This window comes from Passer domesticus, chromosome 6 (genome assembly GCF_036417665.1).
Source record: "Passer domesticus isolate bPasDom1 chromosome 6, bPasDom1.hap1, whole genome shotgun sequence".
Lineage (NCBI taxonomy): Eukaryota > Metazoa > Chordata > Aves > Passeriformes > Passeridae > Passer > Passer domesticus.
In genome coordinates this window covers 44,648,819-44,662,648 of record NC_087479.1, presented here as the reverse complement: position 1 = coordinate 44,662,648, position 13,830 = coordinate 44,648,819, and the positions used below count along the sequence as shown (strand labels likewise).

The 13,830-nt window shown below is 49.0% G+C and overlaps 1 protein-coding gene across 3 annotated transcripts; it reads left to right on the top strand.

Moving 5' to 3' along the window:
- The first annotated feature begins 201 nt into the window (after positions 1 to 201).
- RNH1 (ribonuclease/angiogenin inhibitor 1) lies at positions 202 to 13,250 on the top strand. Of its 3 annotated transcripts, none has more exons than XM_064425101.1 (10): positions 202 to 455; positions 3,826 to 3,931; positions 5,566 to 5,736; positions 7,660 to 7,830; positions 8,480 to 8,650; positions 9,434 to 9,604; positions 10,092 to 10,262; positions 11,182 to 11,352; positions 12,071 to 12,241; positions 12,458 to 13,250. In XM_064425101.1, exons 2-10 carry the CDS (start codon positions 3,846 to 3,848, stop codon positions 12,543 to 12,545), a joined length of 1,371 nt encoding a protein of 456 aa, XP_064281171.1. In that variant the 5' UTR covers positions 202 to 455; positions 3,826 to 3,845; the 3' UTR covers positions 12,546 to 13,250. The 3 variants fall into 3 exon arrangements, with proteins under 3 accessions (XP_064281171.1, XP_064281170.1, XP_064281172.1); XM_064425100.1 differs by lacking the exon at positions 202 to 455 and adding an exon at positions 2,224 to 2,276; XM_064425102.1 differs by lacking the exon at positions 202 to 455 and adding an exon at positions 2,266 to 2,368.
- Positions 13,251 to 13,830: the final 580 nt, after the last annotated feature.

Here is a 13,830-nt window from a genome sequence, read left to right as displayed (position 1 = left end):
ACAGGTAGGCAGTAATGTGCTCAGCATCCGTCCTAGGCCCGGCAGGACAGGCTTGCCTGGAGAATGGAGAGACTACACAAACTCCATCATCTCACACTTCAACACTGCGGCGGCCTCATTTTCAGATGGATCCTTCAGTGGCAGCTACTCCCTTGCTCTGGGCTAAACCACGACAAGTGGCCACACGATCCGGTGTGAGAAGTAAAAGCTGCCTCTGTCACCATCAGGGGCTTTTTGCAACATTTGGTTCATCACAAGCCAGACACAATCGTGAGCTTGCTTGCTCTGCAAGGCCCTGAAGAGCTGCCACGGGAGGAAAAAAGCCGTCAGAGCCCAAAAGTGTTTCCCTCCCTCTAGCAGGCACCATGTGTACGACAGCAGAGGTTGCGTGGTAACGGCAGCAGGAAGGCGCCAGCTCTGCCCGCTCGCTCCCGCACAGAACCGACCACAGCAAGGTACGTATCAGCCCCAAAAGCTGCCTCTGAAACTCCCGAAACTTTCCCTCCTGCTTTCCGGGGAGGAGCACGGAACCATTTTAAAGCCGTGCTTTGTAGGGAACAGCTGGTTGTGCTTAGTTGAACTGTTGTGTGAGCCAGGGTTATGGGAAGAGGGTGTTTGTAGGAAGAAAAAACTGGGGGAGATGCTGAGATTTTGGGAGTGGAGGGAGGAAGGCAAGTCGGGGTGTTGCCTAGTGCCTCTCGGCACTTCAAAACCTTTCTTTGTTCCGTCTTGTGAAAATCTGAACGAGCTTTTACCGGCGCTAAAACTACCGGGAACAATAGGGAGGGAGACAGGGAGTAGCCGGCGGGCGGGGGAGGAAGCGAGCCCAGGGATGACGAATGCCTCCAGCCCTGAGCAAGCGCTGCCACCCTCGCCTGCCTCGGGCGGGCGAGCGGGACCGGCGCTGGGGTCGGGCGGGGCGGCGGCACCGGGGGAGCCCCCGAGGGCAGCAGGCCTGGCAGCAGCCAAGCCCCAGGCGCCCATCCTCCACTGCTGCCACTGCTTGGTTCCACGGAGCTCAGAGAGGCCTTTGTGCCAGCGAGGTGCAGCTCTGCCCAGCGTGCGGCACTAATGAGGGAACATAGCACTGGTGACAGGGATGGGGAGCAGGCACTTCCCAGGCCCTCCAGGCTGGCCCCCCATGCACAGCTGTCTGGAAGCTGGAAGGCAGGGAAAACACTGAGGATATTTTTGTTGTTTCCACTTCAAACAATTCCTAGTTCCGAGCTCCCTGGGGAAGTCCTGTCTCCCCTAGCCAAGACCTTGCCCTGGTGCCTCTGCCCCGGGTGACCTGCATGCATCCCCATCTTGCTCCAGGTCGTGGCACACAGCAGAAGTTCCCTCCCAGCTGGTTGGTACACTACCTCATTTTGTGTTTGATACTCCCACCCTTTGTGCATCCCCTCGTTACAGGGATTTCTCCTTCTCCTGCCTTGTTTCCTGTGTATCCCAGTGCTCCTACTCATGAGGGAAGAGCATCAAGGAGATCAGGGTGGATGAAAAAAAAAAGGGCTACAGGAGATTGGAGTAAAAGGAATGGGAGGAAAAGAGGACAAAAATAGAGAAGCTGGTGAGAAGATGAAAAAGAGGAAAGACATAGAGTAAGAGGAGAGATAGCAGAAAAAAGGAGGGCAGAAAAAGGAACAAAAGAATGGGAAGGAAGGAAGGAAGGAAGGAAGGAAGGAAGGAAGGAAGGAAGGAAGGAAGGAAGGAAGGAAGGAAGGAAGGAAGGAAGGAAGGAAGGAAGGAAGGAAGGAAGGAAGGAAGGAAGGAAGGAAGGAAGGAAGGAAGGAAGGAAGGAAGGAAGGAAGGAAGGAAGGAAGGAAGGAAGGAAGGAAGGAAGGAGCACATGAGAGCAAAATTGAAAGTAAAAAGGAAAAAAGAAAAAAATAAGGAAGTGAGAAAAAAGGAAGGAAGGAGATCTGAAGGAAACAGATAAAGGAGAGTGGAGGGGGAAAGAAAGAAGGGAAAAGAGGGGAAAGGGGAAAAGAAGGTCGGGAAAGAGGGGGAAAGGGAAGCAGGGAGAAGTCAGAAAAAAATTAAGAAAGGGAAAGACAAATGCAAAAGAGAGGAGAAAGGGCGTTAAGTGTCAGAGAGGGGAGGAAAAAAGGGAGAGGGGGGAAAAAGGAGGGAAAAGAGGAAGAAAAAGGGAGAGAAAGAGGAAAAGGGGGAAGAGAGGGAAGAAGGGGAGGAGAGACAGATCCTGCTCCTCCCCGCCGCGATACGAGGCGGAGCCGGGCCGGAGCCGGCGGCAGCTGCGCGGTGGCGGCGCGGCGGTAGGAGCGGGGGAGCCGGGCCGGGCCGGGCCGGGCCGGGCCGGAGGGAGCCGGGAAGGAAGCAAGCCTGGGAGGGAGAAGCGCTGCCCGCGGTGCGGGAGGCGGTGCGGGAGGCGGTGGGGACCGGGCAGGGGCGGCGGCGGTGGCGGCAGCGCCTCGGGAAAGGAGCGGGCCGCTGCCGGGACCCCGAACGGGATCCCCTCGGCTCGCAGGAGGGCGCAGAACTCGGGGCTGGGGGACGAACCTTTCTCGATCCGGGCGGGGGGCGAAACGGGAGAGTGCCCGAGCGACGCGGGGAGGGCTGTGACAGCCCGGCTGCCACTGTCCCCTCGCGTGTCGCCGCTGGCTGCGATCCCCGTCACCCCGCGGCACGTGGGGCTGTGGTGCGATCCCACGGAGGCCGTGGGCCGGGACTGCCGGCAGCACTCGCGTTGGGAAGGGAAGGGAAGGGCAGAGGCCGAGCACGTCCGAGCGCTCAGGATGCCGCTGGCGCCAGGTCCCGGTCCGGCCGCGGGTCCCGCCCCACGTGGTGCCGGGTTTGTTGTGGGCGCGACCTGACGGCAGCGCCGGCCCCGAGCTGGCCTCTGGGAAAAGCCAGCCTGGGGTCCCCGCCATGGTACGGCGGCAGGAGGGCACTGGAATGAGGGAAGACGGTGGCTGCCTGCAGCTCACATTCCGATGGGATGGCTCAGGGATTATTTCTTTTTCATACCCCGTAGTCTGAGTCATGCTGGCCAAACCAGGAGACCAAGGCTGCGTTTTGTCACCTACTACAGCGCTGCCTTTAACCCCATCCCTTGTAGACTAAACCTAGAGCTCAGCCACTGGCCTTGGCATGTTTTTGTGCACGTTTATCTGGAGCTGTTCTGCACAGCGCTGTGTTTACATCACTTCAGAAATGCAGTTTGACTGCAGAACAACAACAACAACAACAAATCTGCTTACCAGCTTCTGTGTACTTGGATTTGCCCGACCAGAGTGATCTTTCAAACCCTGGATATCGAATTGTGGAGGAACACTTCTCCCATCCATGCAAGTTCCACTTCTCACATACAGACATACATGTCCAGCAGGATTTTTAATTTGAGCCCAGGCAGTTCTCATGCTCATCTTCCTCATTCACCCAAATTATCTCAAAAATACCGCGATTTTAAGTACAGCTTGAGGTTCCACAATGGGTCAGGTGTGCTGGTGGCACTTGGTGTCTGTGTGCTCAGCAGTGCCATAGGGAGTAGCACCAGTGCCCCTGTTAAGCTCCCTTGGAGAGCGAAGGGGGATGTCATTCTTACACAAGCAGCCTCCAGATAACACGCTTTTGCTGTATCTCTTCAGGATTCCTGTGCTGTTTTCCTCTCAGAGAAAGGCCTTCCCAAGACAAAACCATTTCAACTCTCCTGGCCTTATACTGGTGTTTGCAGGTTTTGGAAAATTATAATCTGTCCCCTTTGCACAGTATGACTCATGGCTGAGAGCTGGGGGGATTGAAGAACATCGTTGCTTCTCAGTCAGTTTTTTTAAAAAGGTGGTTTTATTTTGTTTTAATTTTCAGGTCTTATCTCAACTGTCAAAATGGAGCTTGACATCCAATGTGAAGAGATGAGCCCATCTAGATGGGCTGAACTTCTCACCACAATGAAATCCTGCAAAACCATCAGGTAGTAACTAGTTGTATAGCCTCTCTTTTGAGTAAGAACTGTTGTATTTCTCTCCTGTGCTTTTCATCTTCAGAACTGTTTGACCCGGGACTTAGAAATTGCACAGCAGCAGTAATGAGTCTACCTATTTTTATCCAGAAAGTTAATTCAAAGGGTGCATAAACCCCCATCCTCTTGCAAAGCTTTTTCAACTACAGATAAATATTCTTTGGTATGAAGTAATGTTGCTTTGTTTCTTGGTGGGCCACAGGGCTCAGGTAGGTAGTGTGATTTAAATATTTGACCACCATTTTGGTTATTCTGCCTTTGTCTCTCAAGAGAGGGGATACATCTCTCTGTGCTTATTAGGTTGCACACTCTGGGTTGCAGGCTTGATGCTGTCAAGTGATTTTGGCTTCAGCAGTCAGGTACAAGCTGTGTGCCATCAGCTTTTAATTCTTCAGTTGACCTTCAGAAGTACCAGCCTGGTTTGTTGAGCAGACAGTGGGAGGCAACCATCTCCTGGGGTGTAAGGTGTAGGACAGGGCTCAGAAGAGTTGCTACTGCAATCTTTCCCCTTTGCTGTTTGGGAATTCACACTTCATGGGATGGCATCATCCTGCTGGGGCTGGAGAGGATGGGCCACTTCATGCCAGCAGTGTCTTGGAGGGCTTCGGACTTGCTGAGGGCAGCTTCCTTTTGTTTTGCAAAGGAGCCTTTTGTAGACAAAGCTTCACAGACCTAGCCTTGACTTCCCAAGGCCTGCCTTGGGTGGCAGAAGGCAGTGGGATGGTTGTTTCCTGGGCAGAGGCTGGGCTGCTCCAGAGGCAGTGGATAAAGGTGACTGCTGCAGGGGTTGTTTCAGCAGTGTTGAACATGATCCCTTTGGAAGTCATGTCTTCTTGCTGGGGGAGGGAAGGAGAACCCTCCTAAGAGCCTCAGTTTTCATACTGTTGTCTAAGGAGACATGACCACGCAACTTTTGGCACTCCTGGCTGTGGCTGTGCCTGGGGCTGTATGGTTCTTAATGACACCTTCTTTTTGCTCTGTGTCTTGTCTGCCTCCCTCTGTACCTCCCTGGCTGTCCCATGCTCCTGATCCTTTCCTTGGCTCTCCTTTCAATTAAATTCATCCTCATCCATTTAGCAGCACCTAGAAGAATGCTGATGTCCCGTGGGAGAAGCTGCTGCTGAACTGCAAACTCAGGGTTCGTGTGCTGAGATTGCTGCTGGAAGGAGATGGTGCAAACCAGCATGACTCACCTGCAAGACACCAACCTGCTGATGAGTGTCTCTGGGGCTGGCTGCAGTTCTCAGTGCAGAACCAGTCTGACAGCCTGTAAGCTGGCAGGTGGTTTGTCACTGTCACTGTTTATGGAGGCGCTTCCTCCAGCTGTAGGAGGATTTGTGCCCTCTTCTGTGCAGCACAGAAGAGGAGTAAGGCTTTGGAAGCTGCCATCCAGCCCATCCTGTGGTGCAGCCCAGAGCACACCTTGGTTTGGGCCATGCAACACCCAGCAGGTCCTGCACATACTTAGGGAGGCATCCCAGGAACCGCAGGGACATTGCCCACTCTGCTTTCATGAGCAGTGCTCCAGCCAGGGAGAGCAGAGCAACTCTGGGGACTAAAGTGCTCCTTCTCTCCTTGTCTTTCAGGTTGGATGACTGCAATCTCTCCAGCAGTAACTGCGAGGATCTCTCCTCCATCATCAATACAAATCCATCCCTCACAGAGCTGAAGCTGAACAACAATGAGCTGGGAGATGAAGGGGTTGAGTACCTGTGTAAAGGGTTGCTGACGCCAAGCTGTAGCCTACAGAAGTTATGGTAAAGCTCTGCTGATTGTCTTGCTCTATCATGCTGTCACAAATGAGTGTGTTGGGGTCTCTTAAAGACTCACTGGCAAAGGCAGGTTTAATACAAAAGTGAAAGCACAACAATTTGTTGACAAGGTTCACTCTACTACATACTAGATGGTTAAAGCACAGAGAAAAAGCAAACAAAAATCTAAAGTCAATAACCAGTGTCAACTGAAGAATTATCTACATGGAGACTGGGGGAAGGGGAAAGGGTCAGGACAAGAAAAGGTGAAAAAATAAGATAGTCCTTTTGAATTCCAAGGTTCAGAATCCTTGCTAAACTGAGTTCTGGACTGGACCAACACTTTAGGCCTGAAAGTTTTAACTTTTAATTTTTAAATTAAAAGCTAAATTTAACAATTTAAGTTGTGAATCAGCTTAACAGCACTTGATTAATAGCTTGAGTTAAGCAATTTAACAAAGGTTCACATAGAATTTACTATAATGCAACAGTAACTCCCAGGCCTAACTTGCATATCTAAAGTACTTAATAATCTAGGACAGCAACAGTCACAGTCCATTTACTACAGTATATTCCCACTTAAAAGCACAGAAACCTAAAGGAGTATGTACAAGCTGCTCACCTGTGGAAAATTCTCCTCAAATTCAATGAAGAATTCACATCAGATGCCTTTGAGGTTGAGCCTTGAAGAGTGGGGGTGTCATTGTTCAGTGATCCTCAGAATGCAGCAAACTGGAGAGTTCCGTGGCTCTGGGAGGCATTTTATAGAGGCACCCCACCACATGATAGCGTTACTGGGCTTCTCTCAGCCACCCTGGTGCAGGAGCTTTAGTCAGAGCCAGTGGCTGCTGCCTCTGCTCCTCAGAAGCCCTCAAAGAGATGCCTTCTCTGTCCAGCATCTCTTCTGCAGGGTGCATGAGTCCTCCAGCTCCTGAGGGGAATCTGGGATCCTCAGGACACTACCTTGTAAGAATAATATGCCTTTTAGATCAGATACTGAAGTCCCTGTGCCCCCTGCAATGAGGACTCAGGCAAATAGAAAGTTAGTTGACTGTGAAGCTGATGAAACTGCAGCTCTCTGATGGGCCTTCAAGAAGTAACTGTGGTACTCTGTACTGAAAGACTTAAGTAATTTTTCATAGAGTTTGTCCTAGAGTTTGCTTCAGACCTCTCCATATGCTCAAGTAACAGCCTGAATTAGGGTTTTTTAGTTCTGTAGAAATAAAATTGTGCATTTTTGGGGTTCTGGTAAGGTGCCTTTAAAAAAAGAGAAACCAAATAAAAAGGAACTAAAAGGAAGAGGAATATAAAGAAGAATAAATAAGAGGAAATAAAAGAGCAACCAAACCCAAGTCAAACCTCCCTGCACAACTCCTCTCCATTGCTCTAAAGTCTTATCCAATAACTCTATTAAACACCCATAGCAATACTAGCACAGTCCCTATGCAACTTCTCCAACCCTGAGTGCTGAAGAATCAACTTCATAGATCCTTCTTGCACTATACCATTAAACTAAATTATATCCATGGTTGGATGAGATTTTAACTTCTACCGACTCTGGATCACATTTCTAGAGGGGGCAAGAAATCATAAGATGCCTTTGCTTTATCTCTGGGGTCAGCCTCCTGATATTTAAACCACTTCTATAAACCAGTTGTGGGGCTAGCTGTAGGGTGGATCCATATTCTCCTGGAGATGCTTGTATGAGTGCAAGCTATTGTTTGTGGCACAGGTGTAGTTGATAAAATATTATGGCATATCTGTAAATTAATGGTACTGACCTGGACAAACCACTTCCTAGAGGGTTATGCACCATCATAGCTGTGGTGTCCCTTCTGAGCTCTAACCTTAGCAGATAAACTTCTCTGAGAAGAGCTTCTGTAATTCTAGAAGTGCATTTCCCTCTCCCCTGTTGCCTCTCTCCTGCAGGCTGCAAAACTGCAATCTGACAAGTGCCAGCTGTGAGACCCTGCGCTCCGTGCTCAGTGCCCAGCCATCCCTGACAGAGCTGCACGTAGGGGATAACAGGCTGGGAACTGCTGGGGTGAAGGTGCTGTGCCAAGGGATGATGAACCCCAGCTGTAAGCTGCAGAAGCTGCAGTAAGTAGTCACTGGGGTTTTTTGGACATCAGACAGGCCATGCTTGCTTTTCCCTTGACACAAGCAGGAGTTTTGTTGCCAGGTGTGGATTTGTTCTTGTTCTACCTGAAATTGTCGTATTTATTCATGCTGGTGAATCTTGTGGGTTTGGAAGTTAGGTGTCTGTTCCCATAGTCTTTGTTTAGCTCTCCTGGCAGTGGTCGTTATAAATGCAAGACCTCTCAGATGCCAAGGAAACATCAGATTCTGCTGCCCTTGGTCCTTGTTTCATGACTGAGCAGGACCTGGGTGTATTTGCAGCCCCAGCTCCCCCTGGGCAGGCCCAGAGTTGAGGCTCTCGATGGTGTTGCAGTGCAGGGCTCAGCCCTGTGCTCCAAGCTGCCTGTACACTGGTTTAATGGAGGCCTAGTGTAAAAACTGCTCTTGCTAGGGTCCTCTGGGATCTAGTTTAAGATTTAATGTGTCCTGAAGTGAGCAGCAAGATGCTGTTAAAAACTTAAATATCTGTGGTTTTATGCACTGCCTGATCTCAACTGACATTGGCATGTTTTCTGCCCTGGCTAACACACACCAGGCTCAGCTGATTGTTGTTGGATGAGGATGTGTAAGGAAGGTTGTCTTTTTGCCTGGACTTCTTTTCTTCTTGCAGGCTGGAGTACTGTGAACTCACAGCTGATATTGTGGAAGCTCTCAATGCTGCTCTGCAAAGCAAGCCCACCCTGAAGGAGCTCAGCCTGAGCAACAACACGCTGGGAGATACAGCTGTGAAGCAGCTGTGCAGGGGCCTGGTGGAGGCAAGCTGCAACCTAGAGCTACTACAGTAAGGAAGAGCTGGTCATCTCTAATGGCAGCTAGTGCTGCTGCTAGTCACAACATCCATAGGACAGGAAAAATTGTCAGGAATGTTTGAAATATAGGCCAGATTTTTGGCTGGTTCAGATTTATGTAACTGGAAACTGCACACAAATGTCTGGGGCTTTCAGTTTTGGGGGTTTTGGCACTCCAGGTTAAACCACTGCTTACTAAGGGAAACTGCTCACCTGTGTCTCAGAGCAGAGGAACAATCACCCTCAGTGGCTCTAGTTCTTAAACTGGAATTACCAGCCTGTTGAGTATACTTATTCAGAGCCCTTTTTTGCTAGAAAACAAAGGTGCTGGGTTTGGCCTCATTTCTGTGGTAAAGCCCATGAAGGGCTTTCTGGGAAAAGCACAATTAATTTTATCTTGCCCCTGAGGTTCAGCAGGGGTTGGCTCAGCAGGGACTCACTGTGTGATGCTGCCAAAAGTTCCTCTTTAAAAGGATAACTGATAAAAAGGGAAGTTTGGCAAGAATGATCCTTGCATTAATTCATATGAATGGCTGGGTCAAAGTGCCCTGCAGCCTCATGAAATGCAGGAGCAGTGTGTTGCCTCACCCAGAGTGCCATCTTTGACATCTGTATCTTCTCTGAACCTTGCAGGATGTAGCAGTGCCTGGCTGAGCTGCACTGGTTTGCAGCAAGGAACCAGCCCATAGACCCTTCTCAGTCTGAACTGGGGTATTGGGGTGTATCTAACACAGGTGGGTCTGGAGCAGCAACTCCAACTGTGCTTCTTCCTGCAGCCTGGAGAACTGTGGCATAACCAGCGATAGCTGTATGGAGATCAGTGCTGTTCTCAGGAACAAGTCATCTCTGATGGATCTTTCTGTGGGGGACAACAAGATCGGGGACTCCGGTCTGGCTCTGCTGTGCCAGGGACTGATGCATCCTAGCTGCAAAATCCAGAAGTTGTGGTAAGGGGGGGCAGAGGTTTCTTACATCCCTTCTGCAGCTTCTGAGCTGTTCAGGTTGTGCTGCTGGTTTGCTCCAAAGTGGAAATTTCTCATTTACCCTTTATGGTCAAAAAAATGTTTCAGCTGCAAATCAGTTAATTTCCAAAAACTGGGTGGAGAACACCATGAACAAATAGGACCACACTGAAATTACTTGGATCATATTCTGGTGAGAGGGCAAATAGAAGTTTATGATGAAATTGTCTTGGCTTCCAGTTGAGTTAGCTGTCTACTATAATTGCATATTTCTGTGTCTTTTGTTTGTTAAAAGCAGAGCTTTGGGTGCAGCGAGTGGAAAGAAAGGAAGGGAGGAAGCAGTGTGGTATGGTGTGTGAAAGGATACAAGAAAATGAGACATGTAACCAGAAATTCAGAATACTAAAACATGACTCTGTTTTCTAATCTAAGTAATTCCTGGGAGAAAATAACATTTTGTTCTTCCCTGCAGGTTATGGGATTGTGATCTCACAAGTGCTAGCTGTAAAGATCTCTCCAGACTCATCAGTACAAAGGACACCCTGACAGAGATCAGTCTGATAGACAATAACCTGAGAGACTCAGGCATGGAAATGCTCTGTCAGGCACTCAAGGATCCCAAATCTAAACTTCAGGAGCTATGGTGAGCTGCTGTCAAGTTTCACATATCTACTGCCTTCTTTGGAGGCCTCACTGAAGAAAGATGTAAGGTGAAGTAATGCCCACCCAGCTAGATCCTAGGTTGTGATGGTTCCATAAGCAGCTCCTGCTGGTTGTTACTGAAAGGATTTATAGAGTTAAAAAGAGCTTTTCTAGACTTAAAGACTTGAAAAGGATTTGTATTTCTAAACTCACAGACACTTTGAAGATGTGCCCTATCACAGTTATCCTGTTACAACCAAAAGGAGACCAGGCATCACTTTCAGGGCTTCTAATGAATTGTTTTATCATGCAACAAATGACATTTAAGATACTTTTGAAGTCTGAAAGGCCTGATGAAATAGCAAAATGAGTGCTGTGATCAGATATCTCAGGTTCTCCACTGGAGCGAAGCCCTCTCACTGATGAGACAAAAGAAAGTTCTAGTGACATTAAACATTTCTCATCATGCTGTCCTGTTGACTGTCTTACCTTTCAGGCTGGAATGGTCTAGGAGAGGAAGTTTGTTCTTTCACTTAGAACTTGAATTTTCCTACATTGCGGATTCAGCTCCTGCCCCCAGCTGGGTTCTTGACCTGGTGGCCTGGAAGTCAGTGGGGTGCCTCAGGAGTGGCCAGTGGAGCCACCAGTGACCGTTAGAGCAGCACACTTCATCCTTCTTTGTTCCCGTGCTTCTTGGGCAGGTGCCTTTCCTAGGTGCACGCTCCAAGACAGACACCCCACATAAAGAGTGGGAGAGATGCTGCCTAGAAAGGACTGAGCAGAGTAGAGGGATTGCAGGAAAGCCCTGGTTCCTCTGGAACTCACTGCCTGGGCTCCTGTTAAATAAATGTAAATAAGTAAACGGTGCCTGATAGTCTCCAGGTGTCCCACCTAGGTCTCATCTCACTTTTGCCTTGCAGGGTTAGGGAGTGTGGGCTCACCACTGCCTGCTGCAAGGCTGTCAGCTCTGCTCTCAGCACCAACAAGCACCTGAAAGTACTGCACATAGGCGAGAACAAGCTGGGAGATGCAGGTGTGGAGCTCCTGTGTGAAGGGCTGATGCACCCCAACTGCAACATCCAGTCCCTATGGTAAGGTGCACCCAGAAGTCAGCACTTCTCTCTTGCTGTCTGAATTCACCCTTTGTCTTCTACTTCCATGGTCCTTATTGGTGCCAGCCCAAGTGCTGGTCCAGCCTCACTGGAAGGAGCAGGCAGCCAGCTGGAGCATCACCTCCAGCCCTGGGGTGGGATTTGCCTTCCCCATGAGCCTGTTCCCTTCCCAGCTGGACCCAGCTCTGGGCTGTGTGATGCTCAGGGCCCTGTGCTTGTTCTCTCCATGCTGTTGGACAGAAGCCAGAGCTATGCTCTCATGCCTAAATTCACAGTGAGTGAGTCAAGCAGATGGGTCATGGGAGACATCAATGAGACTTGTAAGTCTGTCCCAGGAAGTGTCTTTTGACCACTTAAAGTTACTTGGTCATCAGCTGAGAGGCCTCAGTTGCTCTCTTTAGAGAGGTGGTTGCAAGTCTCCAATATAGCTGGGAAATATCTTCAATGGGTTCCTTCTGTGCCCATAGCCACACACTGTTGTGCTTTAGGGAGGCCTTTGAGGTGTTCAGCAGTCTCCATGAGGGCAGCTGTCCCTGTGGCAAGACCACAGGCCAGCCCCTGTTGATGCCTCGGAGATGCCATCTTTGCTAGGATCTCTGGTCCCATCTCTGCAGGGGATGTCCACACCTGCTGCCTGGGGGTGGGCAAGGTTTCCTGGAGCCAGGGCTCACTGTGCTGGCTTTTCCTCTCCCTGCAGGCTGGGGAACTGTGACCTGACAGCAGGCTGCTGTGCCACCCTCGCCACTGTCATGGCCACCAAGCAGTGCCTCACCGAGCTGGACCTGAGCTACAACCCTCTGGATGATGAAGGCATCAGGAAGATCTGTGAGGCCTTGAAGAAGCCCAGCTGCAACGTGCAGCAGTTAATGTGAGAGATGGTGGTAGCCCTGGCAGGGGTGGGAGGCTGGTGCTGCTGAGATCTTAAGGGGGTCCTGGGCTGTAAAGCCAATTTCTGGCTGCTCTTAAAGCTAGATGGGGCCCTTCCTGGCATATGACCTTCCCATACTGGCCAGTTGTGCATCTGTCTCTTCCCTTAACAGGAGGATGCTCACTAAATCTTGCTTGCCTTTTTGTTTTGGTGTAGTTTGTATGACATTTTGTGGAGTTCTGAAGTGGATGATGAACTGAGAGCCTTGGAAGAGTCCAAGCCTGAAGTGAAGATCATTTCATGAGTGGTGACTGCCTGCAGAACAACGTCAAAGCAATGTCCTCTTCTTAATCTGAACTTTTCATACGTAAAACTAATTAACTTAATAGGGAATTTTCTTGTACCAAAACCATTTGTGGATTCCCTGAGTGGGTGTCTGGGGAGCTGATCGAGCTTCTCTGCGTCTCTGGATGTACTAACTCTGAGACTCATGAAAGCTGCAGCATCACTATCCTTGAAATAAACAATTACTGTCTTGTAGAAGTGGGTTTCTAGCCTTTAGGAGCTCTTTAATCCTATAATCCCTTCTAACGAATTAGTTGGGCTTTAAAGAGAGCTCCTTTCCCAAGGCAAGAGAACTACCCACTGTATTGTTACTGGGTGGTGCTTTTGATGGGTCTCTGGGGAAGGCTTTCAAAAAAACTAAGCGTTTTTAATCTAAAATTGAGCTCTCCCCTGTCTTTCCCTAAAAGAGTTCTTGGAAAAGCAGTGGTGGCCAAGGCACTAGAGAAAAAAGAAATGAGCAGCTGTTCAGCTGTGTAATGTCAAAATTCATGTCCTTTGAAAAGTGATTTTCCTACAAACAAAAGATGCTGTGTGCATTTCTGCTAGTATGGGAAATGATTAAATGATTGATATGTTTGATCTGGCAAAGAGTAGTTCTACAGGAACTTTATACTTAATTTTTCTACTTATAAAAATAAAATATATCTGTATATTTCTCCTTTAAGACCAGTGTAGTTATTTGTGAACTGCAACATTACCAACACCTTGTTTTACTTGTTTGTTTTTGCTAAGTCCCTAGCTGAAACATGCCAGGAGAAGATCTTAGACAAGGCTTTAGGTAAAGAACAAACCTAGAAGACATTTCAGTTTTCAGGGGACACAGGTTTCATTCCCAGAGTTGTAACAAACCCTTGTTCCAACATAAAATGCAATTGCTGCACACCTAAACCATAAAAGAATGAATATGGATTTAAAAATATAAAAGGCAAACCTGGCATTGTCCTTGGCTGGTCTTGCAGGATGAATGCCCAAAAAATCCCATTCCCCAATGTGTGGTCACTTGGTGTTTCCTTCATTGGCAAATCCTGTGTGGCACCTAAGGTAAAGATGTTCTCTAGGCTTTGCTTCTTACTGCTCACATTCATCCTGCAGAGGCCACATCTGGCTTTTCTTTGTCCTAAAATATTTGACCTAAGCAGTTTCTACAGTAGCCTTCACAAACCTAAAATGGTGCATGAGAAATAGTTTGCTTGTGTCTTCAGGCAGGTGTGAAGGATAGGATTTGGTTTTTTCCTCAAGGCATG